The 21938-nt window shown below is 48.4% G+C and overlaps 1 protein-coding gene across 1 annotated transcript in view; it reads right to left on the bottom strand.

The window, feature by feature from the left end:
• Positions 1-21938, bottom strand: part of Neto (Neuropilin and tolloid-like) — a 77782-nt gene that overhangs the window by 27155 nt on the left and 28689 nt on the right. The window contains exons 3-4 of the mRNA XM_076816866.1: positions 3790-4247; positions 2778-3015 (exon numbers count right to left, since the gene is read on the bottom strand). Coding sequence (XP_076672981.1) covers positions 2778-3015; positions 3790-4247 — 696 coding nt within the window. The remainder of the gene's footprint in view (positions 1-2777; positions 3016-3789; positions 4248-21938) is intronic.

Here is a 21938-nt window from a genome sequence, read left to right as displayed (position 1 = left end):
ATATCAAGCGCAGGATCGAGTAGCCTTCTGCCTCGATCGTTCATCAATTCGCTGGCAATTTCGGCGGGACGCGAACGCGCACAGATAGATCCCGTCGCTGCCAGCGATTTCGTCTTCGCATGCTGCAGCAGAACTACCCCAATTGTTCCAATTAAACTTTGATCGAGCATGCTCCACCGCCACTGTCGTCTGCGGGGACAACGTTTGGAAACGCGATTGGAACACTGACCTTTACCCGCTCGATGATCCTCGGAAACTTTCGACGATTCGTCCTGGCACCGAGGACCTAACTTTAACGAGCTGGCTCTCGACCGCGTAAGAAATCACTGGAACGAGCGGCGCGCCGGGAAAGGTGAGAAGAACGATGCTCGAGGCAGTAACGCGGTCGGGAGAGATGCACCGCACTCTGGAAACGATGAGACAAAGGGGGTCGCGAGTGCTGTTTAACCGAGGGCAATTTGTATAATTTCAAACAATCCAGTTGTGCAGTGGGCTTTACGTCGATCCGCTTCACGGCGAAACTTCCTTAATCCCCACCAGGCTCACATGGACGTCCGGATAATTGGGTGACGTAATTTACATGGGGCGCTTAATATGCCATAATCACCTCGCTCGATGTAATGGCGGCCCTGATGCACTGTCAGGCTGACGCGTTTAATCACGCCTGTTATGGGCTGTTGTCTGCCCCTAGGAAATCGCTTTCGACTTCTCCGTTCACGAAAAGAATCTGCGCGCGGCACGAACTCGATCGTATCGGTCACGGTACATTCTTCAGCGAACATTCGAACGCTCGAATTAGAACAAGGCTCTCCTTTCGCGTTTCACGGTACAGGCTTCTTCGCGCGGAGCGTTAAGCGGCCGATTCGAGGCGTAGCGGTCTCTTATCTCTGGAGAACCAATTGCAGTACCTCGCTCTTATCAGCCGGCCTCGATGAACCGTGGAAAGAATATTATCAGAGAAGTACGTCGCCAAATGTATTCAGCGCACGTTGTTACTGTTCAAACGACTATGTTCTCCAGCCTCGTAATCCGTGGCGAACTTCCCCATGCAAATTCGAGGCAATACCGTAGCCTCGGCATCGCGTCAGACGCCCCAGAAAGGAAATAAGGTGCGTCGGCTCGCGTCGTTATCGGCTGCATATGATTTACAGGGGTTTCAGTTCGTATTTACTCCATCCCGCGACACTCGGCTCCGCCGATTTACGACGTCTCGTTGCGATATTTACCAATAAATCCCGCCACCTCGCCGCTCCTCCGCGAACATCCGCGGCGTTACTGCTACGCGCCAGGCGATGGGAACAATCGCCCTCGAGATTCTTTCCTCGCCAGATATCGTTCGGCACGTCTGTGTATCCGCAGGAGCGACTTGTTTCCATACGGTTTTACGACTCCGACGCGGCGAGAACGCGGCTGGTCTGCCTCGGTCGGGCCTATCGTTTCCAAAACTCGGCCGAGGACCAGCAATCACCGTGGGATACTATTTTGGTACATCAGAAGAAGATTCGGTGTACACGGCTGCGGGGCTCGTCGCGACCCTGACTCAATTTCGAACACGACCCAGCTGCCCTCGTTTGCCCAATCCGCCGGCGTTTCGAGGCGTTTCGGAGCTGCTAAAAGGAACGCCGGAGTGCTTCTCGAAAACGACACGCGTCCCGGCCCGTTTCCTTTCCACTTTTATCTCCCACACAAAGGAATCGCGGCCACTTTACGTCGCGACTCGCCTACCCTGCGTGAAAGGAGCGGGGCAAAAAAATGGAGCCACTTGTCCCTGGAACGTTTCTCGATCGCTACCGGAGAAATTGCCTCAGCGGCAAGCTGCAACGAGACGCGAAGCGTTTAAAGGACCCGCGAGCCCTTCCGGACGAGAACATATTCCCCTGCAGCCTCGGGTAGAGCGAAACGGTTTCCTTTGCGAGCGATTGGTCGCGATCGAGCACGCCCACTGCCGTTATTAATTCTGTATTTAATGAATTGCCAATGCCTGACGTTTCATGTAAACTCGCTGGCCGACAGTGTTTATTTGCATGGGGAGAAACGGTGGGAAAGGAGTGGCGCCTCGCTTTCATTACACCGATCGCCATGAATGCGTTCTGTATAGACGATTGGGCGGATTTACTCGAGGTTGGGATGGCCAAACGAAACCACCAGGGTGTATCAATCATCCCGCCGTTCTCGCCCTGCTCAAAGTTCGCCAGTGCTACGGCCGGAAAGTTACGAGGAACTTATACATATGAAACGAGTGGAATATCAAGCGCGAGTTCCGACGTGCCGCGCCGCCGGCGTCGAGTTAATTCCTCGAGTTAAAGAGATAAGCGAAAATTCACTTCCATAATGAATTTACCTTCTTTGATATAATATGCCATTTTCCACGGTCTCTTGTGGCCCGAACGCGTAGCAACGGCGACGATTCTATCAATAGGTCGCGGTGTAAAAGTAGGTATGCTTTTCTATACGCGTCTGGTGAAGAAATTCAAAGTCGATTTTCTCGAAAATGAAACGCGATATTAAAAAAAGTCACTGTTTCTTTTCGATTTGTAGCAAGTAAATAAGTCGAGAAAAAGGAATAAAATTTCTTGATATTGCGCTTCATTATCGAGATAATCGGCGTTGCCTACGACGAAAAACCTACCTTTACGAATGGGAAATCCATGGTCTAACAATATCCTATTTCAATTCTGTGTTCCGCGACGAAGTATTTATTGCCTGTTTGGGTAAACTTGACGAGAAAAATCTTGATATTTTACCACCGGATGTTTAGAGAAGCAGAGTTTGCTCACCTTTTAGAACTTTAACGCACTCGGTGAGGTTCGGATAGTTGTCTGGATAGTTTGGACTGTAAAATTCCTGCTTGGCCTCCTCCCCTGTGCTGAACTTCTCGCAAACGTCTGAAACGTGTCTCATTTGACGTCGAACGACGTCGTTCGCGACGTACGTAGTCGGCGCCGTGCTGGACCCTTGCAGACTTTGCAGAGTGATCTCCTTGAACGACGAGCGATTCCCCTGCCTCGCCGCTATCTGCGCATGTTCAAAGTTCACGCGATAATTCACAGGGTGAACGCGATGACGTTTATCCGACCCCCGGCTGTTTTTCCCCTCGCGAAAACCTCGGTACACGCCCGAAACGCGTATATCAAAGCGATCCCGTATTAACTTAAGTCCGTTGCGATTGAAAATTTATACGGTCGATCGGCAATAATCCTCCAATGCACAGGTGTCAGATCGTTAATTAAATGAGAGCCCAACGACGCTTCGGGGCAACTGGTGTCGTAATAGCTAATAGCGTTTAAATTATAGTTATCGCCCCTCTGTACGAAATTATTGGGAACCTAGGGAGCGTATGGCGACTATTATTGAGTTCCTACACAGCCTTATGTATCGCGCTGTTTGCGTTTCTTTAACACGTACATTGGTGTAGCTAACAAGGGAAGATCCCGAACCCGAAAATTCAAAAAATTCTGAAACTTGTGAGTATAAAAAATTATTCTGCAGTTCAGGAGTTATAACGCAAAATCAAATGTACCCCCTTAGAGGGAATTTGGGCAGCAAACAAAAGTTGGGTTGTAATCAGGAGGAAATTCCTAACATATTCACAAAGTTTTAGAATTTTTTGAAATTCCAGGTTCGGGATCTTCCCTTGTGAGTCTCGAACATTTCGTTCGGGATCTCTAGTAATCCTCATTCGAATAAAAATTTCGAGGAACATTCTTATTCGTCGATTGAAAGGTATTCTGTGATCGAAGGGACAAGTGTAGGTATACCGAATGAATAGTATAACATTGCTTGACTTACGTTGCTGAAACTTCGCGATGTGGGGATATCCTCGACGGAGCTCAATCGTCCTGTCGTTGATTGAACAAACGTCCGCCCAGTGGACACATCTATCTTCTGTCTCCCGCCGGACGTACTCCTCGAGGACACGGTCGAATCTGGACACGAGACTTTCACTTGCCCCGTGTCGTTCTCGGTTCTCAGCGTCTCGATACTCCTCTGCATCTCGATCTCCTCCACGTCGCTCGGGCTTACGCTGACCAGCTCCAACACTTGCAGCGCAACCTGCTCCCTGGGGCTCGAGGTGTCTGCTTGCCAGGAAGTCGCCCGGCGAAACTTCCCGATAGACCTGCCCTCTCCCGCAGCTCGGTCTGTGCTGGAGGAGAACCAAGGAAAGGATCGACCGGCCTTTCGTGTGTCGTGAGTACTAAAATGTGACTCCTCTGTTTGGCGTGTGGCTTCCGCGGCTGTCCCAGTGACTGAAACATTCATTGTCGGAACATTTAGGTTACTAAGCGGTCTGGAAATTCATTTCGTAGAAACATAATGATTGCTCCAGCACACAAAAGCGATTCGAAGCGCATACGAGCATTGTTTCGTTTCTTCTTTATTTTACACTGGCATTTCCCGCCCAAAAATGTCAGGCAACCCCCGCGACCACAGTATTTATCTGTAAATACGTCTATCGACGAATCCACTAGCGTTTCTCCACTCATACCTTTCCCATACCGTTTCTCCTATCGTATTTCTCATAGCTATTTATTTCCCATACTATCGCAAATTAGCATTCAAGAACGTTTGATGCAAGAAGCCCCTAGAATAAACAGACCGGCTTTAACAGATCAAAGGCTCCTGTGCAAAGAAACGACTCTGGGATGGCCGTGTCCGTCTCAACGAAGGTCTTTACGTTGGTTTATTTTGCGGTCATCGCTCTTGCAGATCACACTGGTCTAGCGAAGCGGCTCCAATTCAGCTTCACATAAATTGAAGCGAGCGGCATCGATTCCGCGGCAGTGGAGCATTTGAATAGAATTCATTCAACGGCGATGAGGTTTTTGCCGCGCACGAATCTGGGAAATGTTTCATTTGATTAAGCACTCCGCTAAAAACGCGACAATGAGCACTTTATTGCCGATAGCGGTCGCTCGTTAAAATTAATTTCAGCTAAAAAGCCATCAGCGTGCACGCGCATCTCTCGTAGCGTGTCGATGCTTTTTCCTGAAAAATTTAGTTCGCAACAGAGTTTTTGCGGACTAGGCTTTGAAATAATTCGCTGAAAAGCAGTTTAAACAGAGATTTACAGATTCGAGGGAAATGTTTGCGGCCTGTTCCCCCCGGACTGAATTCGTAGCTTTCGAATTTGCAGCTTAAATATACTCCTCAGAAAATCAGGCTAATGGTATAAAGGAAAACTGACGGAGTGGCCAGGATCGCAGAGTCGAAATCTGCGAATTCGGCTTACGGAGAACACTAACAATCAGATCCGTTTAACCCTCGTTCCAGTTATCCCCGTTTTCGTCCCTCAACAGCCATCGGCTCGCGACAATTCGAGTGCGACCTCGTTCGCTGGACACATGAAATCGGATTCGGGCCGACGTGTAAATGAATTTCTCTGCGTGCCTGGCTTTCTCGAAAGGTTGGCGAAAACGGTTATCAGGTAGGAATTCGTTTCCATGGATCAAAGTGACGGGCATCGCCGAGGCTGAACTGCGAAATCGTGTGCAGGGTTTTCCCGAATTGGTCGCAACGGCCGAGGCACGATAGAATGCCAATTTCGAAGGGCCTGTGCAAAATGGCCTTAAGAAGGAAGCGCCTGTGTAATCTCACCATCTATTGAAGACAAAGGCACGTCTTTTAGCGTAATTATACCACGGTGTACGCTCGAAGTGTCTCTGAGATCGGTCCTCTCTAACAAAGCCGACATTTTCCTACCAAAAAACGTGTGTAATTTCGTCTAAAGCGTTTAATTCCCTTCCGTCGGCCGTCCATTAATTTGCATTGCTCGCAAGCGCGCCTTTTTCCGCGCAGAACACCGCGCGAATTGAGTACCGGCGGGGCCTTACCCGAGTTCGCGTCCGGTGGAACTCCGCAATTTCATTAGCAAAAATTAGCGCGAGAAGCGCGAGGCGTTTCCACTTGGGGCTTCTTCGACCGTTTTTAATTTGCACGGGGATAGCAGCAGCTTCGTCGACGCAACCGAAATTCGACGGGCACCCGACGCTCGGCGCGTATACCTATACGTCGGGCGCAGCAAGTAAAAGACAAAACTGTGGCGTCGAATTTATTCGTCCCTTTCAGACGTCGAAGATGAAACTTGAAATTTTATCGGTTCCCTGGTCCCATCGACTCGGTGCAGGCAAACAGGAAAGCGTTATGCTCCCTCGAAACATCTTCCACCATAACCCTGCGACGCATTTCTTGTCCTTTTAGAACGCGTCTTCCATGTCTGCCTCTGCAGCAATAAGTGTACCCTTCGCCAGATATTGTCTACACGTTAAAAGAGTCCGGTATCTGATTTCCTCTGCGACGCCCTTTCAGCGTGCACGGACCGGACAGTTGTTTCGGAAGTAACTGGTGAATATCAGGTGACATCTTTCAGAACCAGCTGAAGCGCATTGCCATCGATTAAACTCGCTACCTGTTCCTCGTCGAATACACGTCGCGCAGAAGTGAATCGCACTGTGGAAAATAGTATTGTTATTCACCGATGGAAATACGGTTGAATTCCTCGAAAGGGGACGAATTTTTAGGGTAGTCGAGCGATTCTAATAATTTCGACTGATTTCAAGTTAATAATTTCAACTTCGCCGCGGGCTTTCCCGGAAGTCCTCGGGCCGCGTAATTTCCAAGGGTGGATTTCTAAGGTCAGAAGCTGCGACAGAGATCTGTATCCACGTTAGCCGAGTAAATCTGATCGTTGCGCGCGCAAGGCACTTTGTTTTTGCCCCTTTTCCTTCTCTGCAATTCCTCCTACTTCGTTCAGCGCCTCGGTTCAGAGACTCTTCCTGGTTCCATCGCCCGCTCGCCAAGAAGAACGCCCCGCATTATCCTCACTTTTTCCGCGCAGCGAGATTTTACCACGTTGTTTACGAGTTTGTTTCTTTTTCCTTCGGGATCCTCATATTTCTTCCGCCTGCGATGCTTCCCTCCGATCCCGCATTCGCTCGTAGGTACATACTTTTCGCATATTTCTCCGTCGTGGCAATTTTTCCCCTGCCCCTCAGCTCGCCTCCTTTCGACGATTTCTACCCTTCGCACGGCAAAGTCTTCGATCCAATCACCGGTCAGTTCGACACCGATGCAAACTGCAGGGGCCGAATTAATCGAGCCAGGTTCAATGTTTGCTCAGGGTTCAGTTGTTGTTTCGGTATCGAGCGGTTCGTGTTTCGAAGAAGGAAAACGGGGAATTACAGTGTTCCTCCTCCTGTGAAGCTCCATTCCAGCCACGTTAAACTAGCGATGGAAAAAAGCTCGCGAAACTGCGGGATAATTCGAATGTACAAATTGCCAGGCAAGTTTAACTATTTATATATTAGCTGCGAGGCTGCGCCACGAGCCCGAGTATTACCTTCTATTTATAATTTCCCACGGGATAGCACTTTGCGGAACAGTCTACTCTGCAGCTTCTTTTCCCTTTTGCGTCGTTTAATTTACCGCCAATTCATTTTCTCGAGGCCCGGCACGCACGTGGCCTCCCGGTTACCGTTCTATTAATTAGCGCCGCGCGCCCTTTAATCCAATTAACGGAACAAGCACGAAATATTTTAATGTAACGATGACGGAGGCGCGGCGTAGGTCGCACGGAATTAACGTTCAATTTATTTCCTTTCGCCGTTTCCTCTATGCTAAATAAACGACACCCCGTCGGATCTCGAACGATGCCACGGGGTTCGAGGAGACAAGTTTCCATTAATCTGCTGAGCTCTTCCGCGTAGGAGCTTTGGCGGATTTGACGTCGAGATAAGTTCCCTTTGTGGGAATATCAGGGAAAAGTGTGGAAAGTGCGAGTGTTAACGTATTCTTTGAGGCACTAGAATTCTCTGGAAAAACAAGGGCGATCCCGCTGCGGAGTCGGAAGCAGATTTCACAGCCCAAAGGAAAAGGACTCTGTTTATGAAGGGGATAACTCGGCTGACAGTGTGCTCGCTAAGTAAACGGAGGATTGAAGAATCGAATTGCCCGACTTTCCCATCAGCTTCTCCACGGACCCACTCTAGTGACATTAAGCTGGCTGAATCGCGGGCCATAGCTATATTGCATCAAATATATCACGTATTAATAATCAGAAATTGGAATTCCAAAGTTTCATTGCGCGTTACATTAGCCAAAGCTTTCGCTCTAATTGCGTTAATAGTCATTATAAAGGAATAGCTAATAACGCGAGAGTTTAGAATCGCTGCTAATTAACCGGCATTTTGTAGAAACCCGTTACGACACGTTCGTTAATATTTTGAAATGCCTGACGCTAATTAAGCTCGCATTAAAGCAGGAAACGCCCTGCGCAAATATTTGCTGGATGGAAATTATTATAGCACATGTACATACTCATAATGGATCGATTCGAGTGATATTTACTCAGCCAGCCTGATTAGCAGGCAATTTCGCAAAATGACGGGCCTTTCGACAGCGATGCATGTTAACATCCCGTTATATTCAACACAGGTAATTGTTGCTCCTCGAATTGTTACTCTTCGTTTGAATTCATGTCGTAATTCTCGAGAGTAAAGCCTGGCAACACCCACGCATTCATCTACCTTCCCATCCCTTTTAGAAATTCCCCCCCATAAGTGCTTATTCCTGCACGTCTCACCAAAGTTCGGCAGCATCGAGCCTGGATGGGCAACTTTGTTCCTTCAACGTTTAATCCTTGCGCAACGTTTGAATCTTTTCGCTCGTCGGAGTTGCCACGTTTCTGCTGGTACTCCGAGGTAACGCGAGCGATTCTGAAGGAGCGTTCGATGATAAATCGAGAAACTTTCGCGACTGAGGTGCTCCATATCGAATACTCGACTCGGGTATCACGTCCACGAGGATCTTTGCGCGGTATTCACAGAAAGAATGGGGTATAACGCCTCTATGGATCGACGCCTATCTCGCGAAATTTCGCGCAACCCCTGCGTGTTCCATCGCGGTGCGTTAAACGACGATTAAAACTCACGGCACGGATACGCAGAGCTTCCATACAAATTGGGAAGTTCGCTAACTTGCTCGGGAAACTAGCGTAGATTTATCGCCGCGCTGCGGGATGAAATTACGAGGCAACTTCGAGGGAAATTGTCTACGCGCTAGCCGGGCGATATTAAAAATTGGTGTCTCGCTGAGAGGCCTATAGCTGCCGGTTAAATACCGGTCGTTTCATTTCCACGGGAAAATTCACTCTCCCCCGCGAAATAATAACCTTGCCACCCAGGAATACATATGAATGGAAACTCTTAGGATGAATTATCGCGCGATAACAACGGCTGTAAACCGTTGGGTTGTTAAAGCTGATCCGTTGGCCACGTGCAACGGCTAAAAATTCTACCCGGGTGAATTACGCCGCCGTGAAATGTCACGGAAATATGTCGGGCCGTAAAATATTTCCAATCTACAGAATGGACTGGACCAGATACGTCTGAGACGCTGGAAACAGGACTTCCATACGATCCTGGCGAATATCTCCGGAGCAAATGGGCGATAGCTTCAATTTTATTGTTTCGAATATTCAAGCGTGCCTCGCGAGCAGCCAGTTGAATTTTTCCGTGCACCCCGCTTAGACTTTGTTCAGACGGACCTCAACCATCGCCACTACCCCGCGTGACGCGGACACGCACGTACACCCTAGGAAGAATTCCATTTCCTTCGGTACCCGCGCGGCGTGCATACCTTGAAATTTTAGATTACATACAGCGAACACCTTATTCGATCGAATGGCTGCCGGGTAACCGTGTTTTGGGCGCGATGTATGCGATTATTTTCACGCATCTTTAGTAGACATTTGCGCTGGCAAGAAAGTCGTTGTGCCAGAGGAAATTCAATTCGAGGGTCCCGTGTTCTACCAGAGCTTTCAAATTTTTATTTTTCGACAGGCGGATATTAGGAGATACTGCTGACACACTCAGGAAACGGCATAAATCACCATCAGAATTCTAAGGACATTTTCCACATATAGTCACTCATCGCTCATCGAATTATTTGACAGCGACTGGAAGCTGGGAACATCGTCCCAAAATTACCACCACTGCATTAATCTCCGCTGATTGGACTTTACCAAAGGCCGTACACGTATAGCAGGATTCTAGCGTCCAGCTGATTTGTCACTGACACGCTGACCCGCGAGAACCTGGGGGGGGTGCGATAAATCCGCGCTCGCGCGAACAATATTCGCGATCCCGGTCGCGCCGCTCGTAAAGTTCATTGAGCGGTAACCGCAAACAAAAAGTTTTCTGTTTACCGGTGAATTATGGAATTTTATCTATTATAGCCGTGCTGATAAAATACGGCGCTGGTCGGGGCGCGAAGCCGAGCGTTGAAGACGGGAGAATAGAGTATCTACGGCTTGACCCTTCGTTAAAACCGGAGAGCAGTAGTCTGATTTATGTTTCTCGGTGTCTGAAATTTTATTCCATGATCACTGCAGTGAGAGGAGAGATTCATTTCCTGCTCGAAGAACCGTGCTCCTTGATAGTTATTAATTATTCCCGTCTACTATTACTCGGGCAGACTGTTCCACGAGGGAATTTCAATCAGATTGCACGTCGATTAGGAGCAAAATTTTTCTGCTCATTTTTCGTCCAAGCTTTCGTGCATATTAGGGTGGCTCTTATTTTCGACTATTGAATTTTCTTCGGGGCACGCTCCAGAATAGTTCCAAATAATTAAAAAAAAATCCGTGTAAAGTTTCAGCTCGATCGGATAAAGGGAAAGGGTTTTTAGTTTTTCAGACTTTTTTCGAAAACCGTTTGGCGCACGAGAAAAAGTAATACAACATAAAAGATGCTCCTTGTCCGGATCTACCACTTTTGTTTGACATATTTTTTTATTTAATCAATAACTTGGAGGATATTATACAAAATCGACTTCGCGAGCTGTTAAATAATGATTTAAATATTTAAGGGCCCAAGGGTACCCTTTTCCGTTATCCGATCGAGGTCAAACTTTACACGGATTTTTTTTTTAATTACTTGGAACTATTCTGAAGGGTGCCCCGAAGAGAATCTTGAAAAAATATTTTACCAAGAGTAAATAAGAGCCACCCTAGTGCATGTTCACCAGAAATCCAGAATTTTCGTCATATATCCAGGCATCGTTGCTCAAAGGCAGCTGTGATCTTCACCACGCTTCTATTCCCTCGCTTCTTCCTTCCTCCTCGAACTGCACGCATCGAACGGTTCCACCGCGACTATCTGTTTGTTAAAATGGCAGTAAGCAAAAATCAATAGCTGCCGCGTAACGATTGATTGTTCCTCCGGGACACGGGAAAGCTCCTTGAAGACGCTCGCGAGGTTCCGCCTCGAACATCTCGAGTGTCTCTTCGTAATGGCGCGTTTGAAAGGAGTTGCCGGCGACTAAGTGTACCTGTAACTTTTACATTACGCTGTGGATATTGCAAATCGCTCCAAGCAGAAGTTTACAGTGCTCTAAGACTCCCGCGACAGGCCGCTGCACTATTCGAGGTAATCCATTTCCCTTGGGTTACGCTCGATGATCATCGAATCGATCTTCGGCTTTGAAATTTGCTTAAAAATCGCGTGCATCGCGGTGGGAGTATGCGAGGAACGATATATTCGCTTCCTCATTCTCAGGGGAGTAGACAAGAATTCGATACGCGCGTTCTTCTGCGATATTTCTCAATGTTCTCGGCAGTGTTAGTGAATTGTTATAAAAAATTATGAAATTCGTGTTTAGGAACAAGCACGTTTAATTGATCCGAGTATTTCTGTGTCTGCTGTCGGATAGGATTGCCCGATATCCAAACGCTTCTTCAACATCCAGACGTTTCCTTTCGTTCTGGATTATTGAACTTTTTAGGCCCCGCTATCCTTCTTTCTCTTGCAAGCGTATCGTGAATAAATCTCTGTCGGATTTGCAGACGGTTCCTCGATACAAGGAGTACACCGCCGAGAAATGGCCGCTGGGCAGATTTATCGTCGGGCTATTCTCCTTCTGATTTCCCAACTTCTCGACGAGGAGCTTGAGGTTGACACTGACGAAACATTTCTCTCAGCTTGAATGCCGCGTGTTCCAGCTGTTTTTCCTGCCTATGACGGTGGAGAAATATTCCCCGCGCTTTTTGCGGCTGTCAGAGGTCTTCGAACAACCTCCTACTCCAAGGAGCTGTGTTCGTAGCTCTTAACCACGGCGATCTCTTGACGGACAAAGTGTACGCTCGCTCTTGCGCTGCCTAAACGAAGGGACGCTAAGTGAAGCACAGATTGCCTTGCAACAAGAACAACCGCCCCCAGTTACGGGAAAGGGTTCATTTCCATTCGGCTTAATAATTTAACGCTTTTCAGGAGATTGGCTTCGTTCGTGATCCAGCCGCGGCAAGGGTTGCGCCATCGCGGTAAATTTATGCCACGTTCGCGTTCCGAGGTTTCCCCCTGCAACGGTTGCGCTCTCTTCCCCGAGATTCCCCAAAATTAAGATTCCATTCTCCCTTCTTTCATTAAAATGCAGCAGCCCAGCGGCACGGCGGCGTAGCGGCCCGCGCCGACCGCGGGAGTTTTCTTTCCTTATATAAAATTCACCAACACCGCCGGGATATCGCAATCTGCTCTGCGATATCCTGATTGCGCGGTTATACATTATTCTCTCTTCGCGGGAGGAGTCGCGGGTGTACGCAACGGCTGCGACCCGCGGCCAGAAATCGGCACCAGTATTCAGGACCAGCCGTGATAGTGGCCAACGGGGTGGCAGGGAGGTTTCCAGTGGGGTAGCGGGCTCCGAGCCAGTGACCATCGAAGGAGAGGATCGTAACATTAGATCTCTTCCGGTCGAATCTCGGCGAGACTCCTCCCACCGTCTTTCGCGGCGAGCACCATCTATCTTTTTCGCTGACTTCGCCCAGCCCACGGTACCCGTGACCGACGATTTATAATGGAAATTCCGTGGATTTCCCGAAACCGGGGCTCACAATGGCGCAAAACCATTAGCGGCGAGACATTAATTGCGCGAAGGTCAACGGACCCCTTCGCGATAGAGCGCTCCCTTTGTAATCAGCGTGCTGGCCGAATGTTGCTTAACAATTAAACTAACGATCCACCGACCAGCGTTACGGGGGAGTAGCGTTATTGGGTTCTGAAATTTTCGGGATCGAATTTTGAGGGCGCTGCCCATTGGTTGAGAGAGTTAAGAGCCAGCCAAATGGTGTACCATGGTCATTTAGCTGGGCATCTGCAGCGCTGAGTGTCCAGGCAAACCGAGCTGCTACATTACCGTTGACCCAAGTACTAACCCTTAAGTGTTGACTGTATCTTAACTTTGGCGATTAGACGGGAATCAGGGTTTCTGCGGGGCAGAGCCGATGGCCCGAAGTGTCCAAGTCCTTGGCTGGTTATGTATATCGAATTAGTTTCGGGGTCTGCCTAATTTCACTCGACCGTCCGCGTATATCATCTGCAGGACGATAGGGGGACCAGGGAGAGCGCAATCTTGCAGCCGTATTTCTTCCGTTATTCGCCAGTATTTTACACCCACCCTTTGTTCCATCTCATATCCAACGGCGAGACAACGAGTACGCAGCGCCGCGGCTGGGGCAAGTTCGCAAACTGCATTAGAATTTTCCCTGATTCCCAATAATTTACGTAGCGCGCGAGCATTAAACCGCGCCGCGTCTTGGGAAACAAGAGAGGGCCGCGCGCGTGCAAACTACGTAACGCGAACCTCGATTCACTTAACCAACTACGGTTTTGCGGTAATGAATTCGTCCTCGCGAGGGTTGGACAGAGAGATGGGTCTGCGGAGATAAGTGCAGCCAGGAACGGGGGATAAGAAACAGAGTTCCCCGCGCTCGCCAAGCGCGCAATATCTTGCGCGGGAATTTAATGGACTCCAAAGGTTGTTTGCGAGTACTTAGCGAATGCGCGGTTAGGTGTTTAGCGCCCACGCTCCGAATCACCCCGGCCCGTCGGCCTGCGTGGCAAACTCCACGCAATAATACAATTGTACCGCGAGCGCACCGTTGCGTCGTCGCTATTTAATAAGTAAACAGTCCCGGGTACACAGAGAGTCGGCGGGAGCAACGATAAATTAATGAATCGGCAATTTCCATCCCCTAATTGACAATCGCGGGGTAGTCGGCGGCAAACGAAGTTCCCCGCGCGGTGGCGCGCGTCTATCGGACGATCGCGTCTCCCGAAAGTGTCGACGATTAAATTCCGGATCGATTTGAGATTCTCTGGAAGGCGGAGAACCGCTATTCGGACCATGGAACGCACCACTTGGTGGCCGAGATCGTTGACAATGCCCGGTATGCGCGAGTTCTAAATATACAGGCTCCTCTCTCCCGTCCTTGTCTCGCGGTTGCACCGGTTTTCCTGTCTTCGGATGCCTCCCCGATGCCTCCATCCTTCCTTCGAACCGCGTTCGCGTTAATTTTGGAATCCATGCGAGAGGGAGGGACGTGAGTTATTGCCGGGGAGCCGTTGTTGCTCTTTTTCCGCGTTCCCCTTCTTTTACATAAGTTTACGAACGCGGATTTCAGCCCTCCCCCTCCCTCGGGCATTCGAGGAATTTGCTCGCGGACCGGCGAGCTTCCCCAAATCCTCCACGAGCTTTCGCGGAAAAATTTCGACCAGCCAAATGCAGCCGTGAGTTGTGAGTAACTGAACGAAATGTAGAACAGCGTGCTCCTTTTGCTGCTTCTGCGGAATCGTGGTATTATTAATGTTCGGTAGAGTAAAGGGCGAAAGGTCCTCTTGTACCGAGTATCTAACCCATCAGACTTCCCTACGATGGTATGTAGGGTAATTGCGGGAGAGATGCCGCACTGGGAGAGACGCCGTACCTTCGGTATTTCAGGGTTATCGGTAATAAAATGCAACACTGTCGATTTTATGTGCTTTAGGCTGTTCGTTTAGGTTAGATTCGTAAGCGAGAACGTGTTTCCATTATTACTTTGAAATATTTTGCTATTTTTCGAGGTAAGCCTGCCGCACTTTGCCTCAATAGTTATACGTCGAGTTTATTTTTGCTATCGTAGTAGTTAAAAATTCATAGCTTTTCGTGATAATTTTTGTAATACGTTAAAGGAACTCTGTGGAATATTTCTCGGCCAGAATAGCACTTGGAAATAAGAAAGTAGTATTTTACAACTGTATAAATTAAAAAGATGTTTCATTTTACTTTGCTTTTACTATTTTTTTAAGTAAAATGTTAAAATTGACAGATTTAAATGGAAAATTAAACGTTTTTCGAAATGCGGCACCACTCCCGCACGTGCGGCGTCTCTCCTAAAAAATGGATGTTTTTAGTTTCAATTTTTTAAGGGTGACAAATATTAAAATTTTGATTTTCTTTAATGCTAGTAGTGGGACAAGATGTTCAACTAATAATATGTATCTTTGCAACAAAATATTCATTGCAAAATTTAGACACGGTGACAATTCTGCTTAAGGTGCGGCAACTGTCCCACAATTACCCTACGCGCATGTACGTACTTTCGATAAACATCTTCTTTCCACTATTATCTTTCGGAACGCCACTTCGAATCGCGAGACAACGGCTTCCATTACACCTGCCAGAGCATCAGCCGCCGTTTCTTCGCCGAATTCATTGTTAAACGGCACAAGTTCTATTGTGTAGCTTCCACGGCCGCGCAGAAGTGCCTGGCAAGGACGCGTAAAACCAACGAAATTCCCGCGTCCATTTAAAGCAGAGGTATGAAGAGAGTGTCGCGCAACGCCAGTATGTGAACAAACTCTCCGTTTCGCTGTGGAAACGCTTGAAACTTAAACTGCGCCCTTTAAAATGCGGGGGGAGCTCTTGTGCCGACTGCAGCCGCCGACTTTCTTGTCCCGAGGCACAGGCAACGTTGCAAGTGTTCCCCAGTTAACGCAGGGTTTATTCCACACTTTCTTCCGCGAAAACAGCTCTTCCCCTCGGGAACTACGCGGGGGGAAAATCCGAGTGCCACTTTCCCCTACTCTACGCTTATGAAACGGAATCCGTGATTAAAAGTAAAGTCGTTAGCGGGCTGTGTCTAGCGCGCGTTACCGAGGGTTCAATAATGCTGAATACGCCGACGAGTGGAGCCTGCATTTCTGACGCGAACGATAACAAATAGCAATGAGATAGAAACGCCTCTCGGCTGGATTTCCCTGTTTTTATTGTCCCCCTTCATTTCTGCATTCCATCACAACTCTTTTCGCGCCCCGCGTGCTTTTCGTCAAAGCTGTTGAACGTGTACTTAGATCGGTGCAGTACATTTATTCCGCACGAGACCTCTGCGTTATGGAATCACGTTACGCAAACGTTAACTGAAGTATTGTAGTTGTAAGAACCACAGAAAATGGCCGAGAATTATTCATCAACGCGACAACATAGAAAAAAAGGGTATTGGATTTATTTAATGTCGCCCGCGGCACGAGAACATTTTTTTTTTTAAATTCCAAGCATGTTAACGGGACATTGTAAATGATTCATTACATACGACTATCTCGTTTGAATTTGTTACACGACTTTCTGCGGACGGGTAACTCGCGTGTGGTTCATGAGAGATACCTTGCGATTTTTTCGATGAAATCCCAGAGAGGCTGTACTAACTCGTGCTTGAATTCACTGGTTTACGACTCTCTGGAAACGACGGGTAGAGAGGGGGAGAGAGAGAGATTTGCGTTTCACGGTGATACTGCTTTTTCTGGAGCTCTGACGCGTGATGCATTAAAATCCCCTACCAGATACAGATGCTTTTAAAGGGGTATAGGACTCTTGAAATCTTAAAAAATCGATTTTTTTTATTATTATTAATTCTGAAAGTGCCATGCTTCGTGAATATTTGCAACAATGTTTCGCGAAGAAATTCGAATAATTACGGAAATTATAGCGCCGAACATAATTGAGTGCACCGTCGAGTAGCGGCCTCGCGGAGCGGTATTGGCGTAGGGGACTACACTTTGAAGCCGTTTATCTCGAAACTACATTTTCAAACACGGTGTACATCATAACTCTTGAACGAATGAATATTTTCACTTAAAATTTTAACTGCAGCTGGAGAATTCCATTCTCTATCGTGAGGAATTTCCGCATCAACATTGGATGTTCGTAAAACATTTTATAACTGATTAAAGACGATTTTCTCCCATAAAAATGTGGGGAAAAATTTATTCGTGTGTAACTTTTACAATTTTCCTGTAAATTCGCCCAGCAAAATTTCACGCGATAACTATTAGTGTAGAAATTACTCACCCCAAAGCATTTTGCTTTTAGATTATTGGTTCACCTAGGACTATGTACACCGATTACAGCTGTGCGCTACGCGGGATCATCTTTAGCTTCAAAGAACTTGAATAATTTTCAACATTCTGACAATTTTTTTATCTTTCGTTACTTGTAAAAGCGTACATAAGAAACTGTGAAAAATACCCGTATGGTGATTATTTGGTGTCTAAGCAATCCAACCGGCAAGAAACCGTCGATTTCAGTCGTTCAATAGTTCTATACCCCCTTAAGTTTTACACAAATCCTCTTTCGTTTACAGCGATATTAGTTCACCCTGTTTGAAACGCGACACGTCGAAATAATAGATGTAAATTTGAGTTCCCGCGCGATGGCTCGAATGTTTGAAACGTACCTACCCACCCTCGTGCCAATTTTTCTGGTGTATCGACTTCCTTCAGCGAACATTTCAGCTGTGGAAATTTTGTGTTTCGCGGCGCACCACTCGGTGGAAGGATCAGGCGAACGTTCATCGTATCCTCGTAAAGTTATAGATCCGGGAAATTTATGCCAGGGAAAGTCGAGTTTGCCGAACGGTTACGATAAAACGATCCCGAACGACCTGTAGAGCAACCGCGCGCGATTTCATTCCCATTTGGTCGCGTATGAATTTCACGTCCACCGTCCCGATGAATAAACATCGACGATCGATACGCGAGCTTTTATTCCGCTGTAAATTTTCCATCGCACCTGATGACTCGAGAATTCCCCTTAACGATTTTCCGCATTATTGTGTTTCGCGTCTATTGTCCATCGCTACGCGATTTCCTGTTACCTCCATCGCGGGTTCGGGAGCCTAGGTGCATTTTCACACAGGCGTTTACGCTCGGTGCTCATTGAACAATAGCAACCGCTCGGCAATCGTGGCCCTCGAAGCGGTCGCGAATGGAAATGTCTTCCCTGCGGCCGGTCAGCTTCTTGCCCGATCTGAGAACGTTGCAACAAACACGAGAGTACTTTCCGACGACCCTCGGCCGGCAACTGACGCCCGCGTAATAACGCGCGAACAATTACGTCAATTGCACGTGTCACTGTTCGCTTATCAGAATTATGGTAATGTCGCGCGGTTATTATGCCCGTGTTTCGGGGAGTAGCCGGGATTATTTATACCGAGGCGCGTTTTGCGATCGTGCCAAACGTACTAATGCACGACTAATGCGCCCACGCAAATACGATCATTAGGCGGGGTCGTCGAAGTGCTCGTTCGAGGCAAGAACGAGGGGATGTCGAGTAAGGAGTGGTTAAATGAATTTTGAGGCCTACATTTAAACCGATATAGAGAAACCCATAGAAATAGGGTCTGGTGCTCGAAATTCGAAGTAACGCGAAACCAAGGCAAATAGGGAAATTCTTCTGCTACAGAGAGTAGAAGAATGCGCCCTGGTTCCTAAAAGGATCGTATTGAATTGTTGAATTGGGATTCAAATTCGACTACCTCTTCCCTTCGAGGCACAACTATCCTACCAATTGACCCATATAGATCGCCTACCTACGAGTTTTTTCCTCCCCGGGCTCCACGATCGATGAAAGCCTGCATCATCGAATTCGATACCCTGAAGGAACCTACGAATTGCCCAATATCCAAGCCGACTGTATTAACCGACTTCCCACGGAACTTCTCCCCCTTCGCGGGCACCCGGAACTCTCGGAGAACAAATAAAATCCTCGTAAAGCTTGGAAGTTGCTCGAGGCTCGATCGTGGATTCGGTGGACGGAGGGAAACGAATTTGCGAAGGTACTTTCCGTGAAAGCCGCTGCCGCAGCTATGGATCGCGTACCGCCGGTTAAGAGTTACTCAAATGTTGCGGGGGCGATCGCCCCGGCGGAGAATAATGTGGATGATAGAGGAGCGGGATGATAAAACTGGAAGACGAACGTTCCTGCTTAGTCGTCGGTAAAGGGTGCGGATAGGGGCGGGGGTGTCGGGGCGAGCCGAGCAGCCGTCTATGCGGAGGGGCCGACGAATAATGGAATCGAGCATTATCGGAGTATACGTACGTCTCAATAAAGTTTCGCCGTAAAACGACGAAAAAAGAGGCACACGCCAGCCCGTAAGCCGGATAATCCGCCCGGAGATGGATGAGCAAGTTTGCTCGCGCCTGCAGCGACTTCCTGCTCGAATACGTTGGCCAAGTTCACGGGCATGTTCCCGAGGAGGAATCATCCCTGCTTCATTTCATTTACACCTGCAAGTCAGTTTAATCGAAATAGCCGTGATCACAACGCAAAGGATTTATTCGGACGAACTTCAGCGAAGAAAGTACCCAAGCGTGAAAAGAAGCGCGAAAGAAACCTCGACGACGGTCCAAGTTCCTTCAAGTTCCCCGACCGTCAATTCTTTCCCCACGAAATTCTTTCCGCGGAACAGTGAATTAAATCCAATTTACCAATGCCTCGTGCAATTGCCAGCCCGTTAAGTGTATTTAGGCGGAAAAGTTAGTTACGCCTTAATTGCATTAGCCTTTGCAATTTCTGCGAATGGAAATTCCGGAGAAGTTTGAAGCGCCGCGATAACCAGGGAAAACGGAAAATTAATTTCCCCGGGCAAGAAGTTACGTATTCATCCTGCCGCCGTTTCGGGGGCACGATACATTAATGGCCAAAGGGGGATCTTACTGTCCAGTGTCTCTGAGACGGGATTCCCAGTCGCGGGGCCGAACGAGAATGATAAATCATTCGTTTGAGCCCGACGGCGGGCTCAGGGGGATGCATTGAAACCGACCCTCGTAACATCAATTTTGAGGCGACCTCCTTAGAGCTTGATTCAGCGTCGGTACATTCACCGATCCACCTAGTAAATGATGTCTACACTTAAAACCTCCGTTGGTATCTCATTATAGAATTATGCGGCCCGTGTCGAGGAACGCTTCTCAGTTTTCCCAGTAATTCCGCGCTGGTACCGCGAGAGACTAAACCCTCCTCCGTTTCCATTACCTACATCGGTCCATGCTGGCAGCGTTGCACGCGCGTGCACACAACAAGAGGAGGTCGCATGGCTGAAATTTCCGGGGTTGAATCAAATTTACGGTGGCCGCTTTGACTTCCACACTTTTGACACTCGATACGTACGCTCGAAGTTGTGAAATAGAAAATTGAAATTCCAGCGGAGTAACTAAAATAAAGCGACGAAATAAATCAATTGTCTGACGTCGTTGAACGTAGAAAATACTCGAGGATAATACTCGATCGTTCCGAGCATTCAGTGTTCAGATTGAACGGTCTTTAGTGCCGCGAATGAGTGGAGCCGCCCCTGTTATCACTGAGCGATTACGATCTCGCTTTCCGCCGCATACTTCAGCGGGAAAAATTCATTCTATGTGACCGTTTCCATATATTCGCGTGCCTGCTGCGCAAACTTGCGAGCGGTTAGCATAAATCTCTAGGGGTGAGATTTCCGTCCGTTTATTACCAACACAGGCATCGCGGGCGCCAGCCGAAGAGAACGAGTCTTCTGTCCATGGCGTTAAAGTTACCAGGCACGCATTTTCGTACAGTTAATTAACGTCGGGCCATAACCGGCGCGACGCGCACAATTTCGCGGCATAATTTCGGCTGGACGTAAGGGCGCATTGCCGCAGGTACGGAGTGCCGGCTATTCGTTTCAGGCGACAAAAACAACGACAGTATTCCCATCGCGCTGCGTATAAATAATCGTCGCTCTCGCGGCCTGCGGTTACCCCTGACCACGGTTTTGCCACCAAAAATTCACCATAATTCCATCGTCCAGCGACCCACGAGCTCCGCGCCCCGCCAGACGATCGTCTGCTAACACTGCCAACACTTTCCCGTTCAATTTTCGCGCGATAATCAAGCGTTCACATTGGTTACGCCGCTCTGTAAGTAGATAGAGATCGTTACGCGTCAGACACGGCGGATAAAGGCGATACACAGAGAGAAGCGCGGCCGGTTCACGGGGGTCGCGGTGAGCCAGCCTGGAATCGAGGGGCCGGATGGAGTTATCGAAATTGAAAATTTTACGGGAAAATTGATCAGCGAACGTCGGCCAATTCCATTTTATCCGTCGATTGATTATGAACCGCATCGCGGTGAACCAAGTAGATTGCAGGTGGAATAGAAAGAGGATTACCGGGGCGCGCTGTGTGCTCTGAAATACGGGACACAAAAGGGGGCGAGAGGGGCGACGGGGGAAGGGGAGAAAGGATTCTGAATTGCTGCAGGAAATCGAGAGGTCGATGGTTCTTGGAGCGGGCGGACGACCTACGGGCGCAGTATATCGTAGCTTCCCACTGTTCTAGATCGCACGAGATTCCCCCTTCCCACCGCCGCGTTTCTTTTTTCCGCGCGGACATGAAATATTACGACGCCAGCAGCGACAACTCTATTTTTATGACCGGGACGCCCGGCGTGGACTTCCGGTCGAGGGCCCTAAAGCCATTGCATCGTGGTCGCGCGCTGCTCCCTCGCTCTTCACGCCCGATTGAAGCTTCCACGTCCCCCGTTATCGTCGCTCCTTTAAACGGCCTGGCCGCCCGCGGAAGTCCCCCCGACACGATTATCGAATCGACTGTTTGCGATCGGGTTGCGCTGAACAGCCGCAGCCACCGACGGAGCCGTGTTTTTTTCTCTTATCGAGGCAGACAAGTTGATTCAGTATGGCTATGATCACGGAATCTGTAAAAATTCGTCCCTATGGATATCCTCCGACGCTCGAAGCTTGTCTCGTGGGAGATCATTCTCTGGAAGCACGTCCTCAAGACGGGAACTGGCGGTCCCGTCGGGTAAGAGCGTCCTGT

Source organism: Andrena cerasifolii, chromosome 7 (genome assembly GCF_050908995.1).
Source record: "Andrena cerasifolii isolate SP2316 chromosome 7, iyAndCera1_principal, whole genome shotgun sequence".
Lineage (NCBI taxonomy): Eukaryota > Metazoa > Arthropoda > Insecta > Hymenoptera > Andrenidae > Andrena > Andrena cerasifolii.
This window is presented reverse-complemented; position numbering and strand designations above follow the sequence as displayed.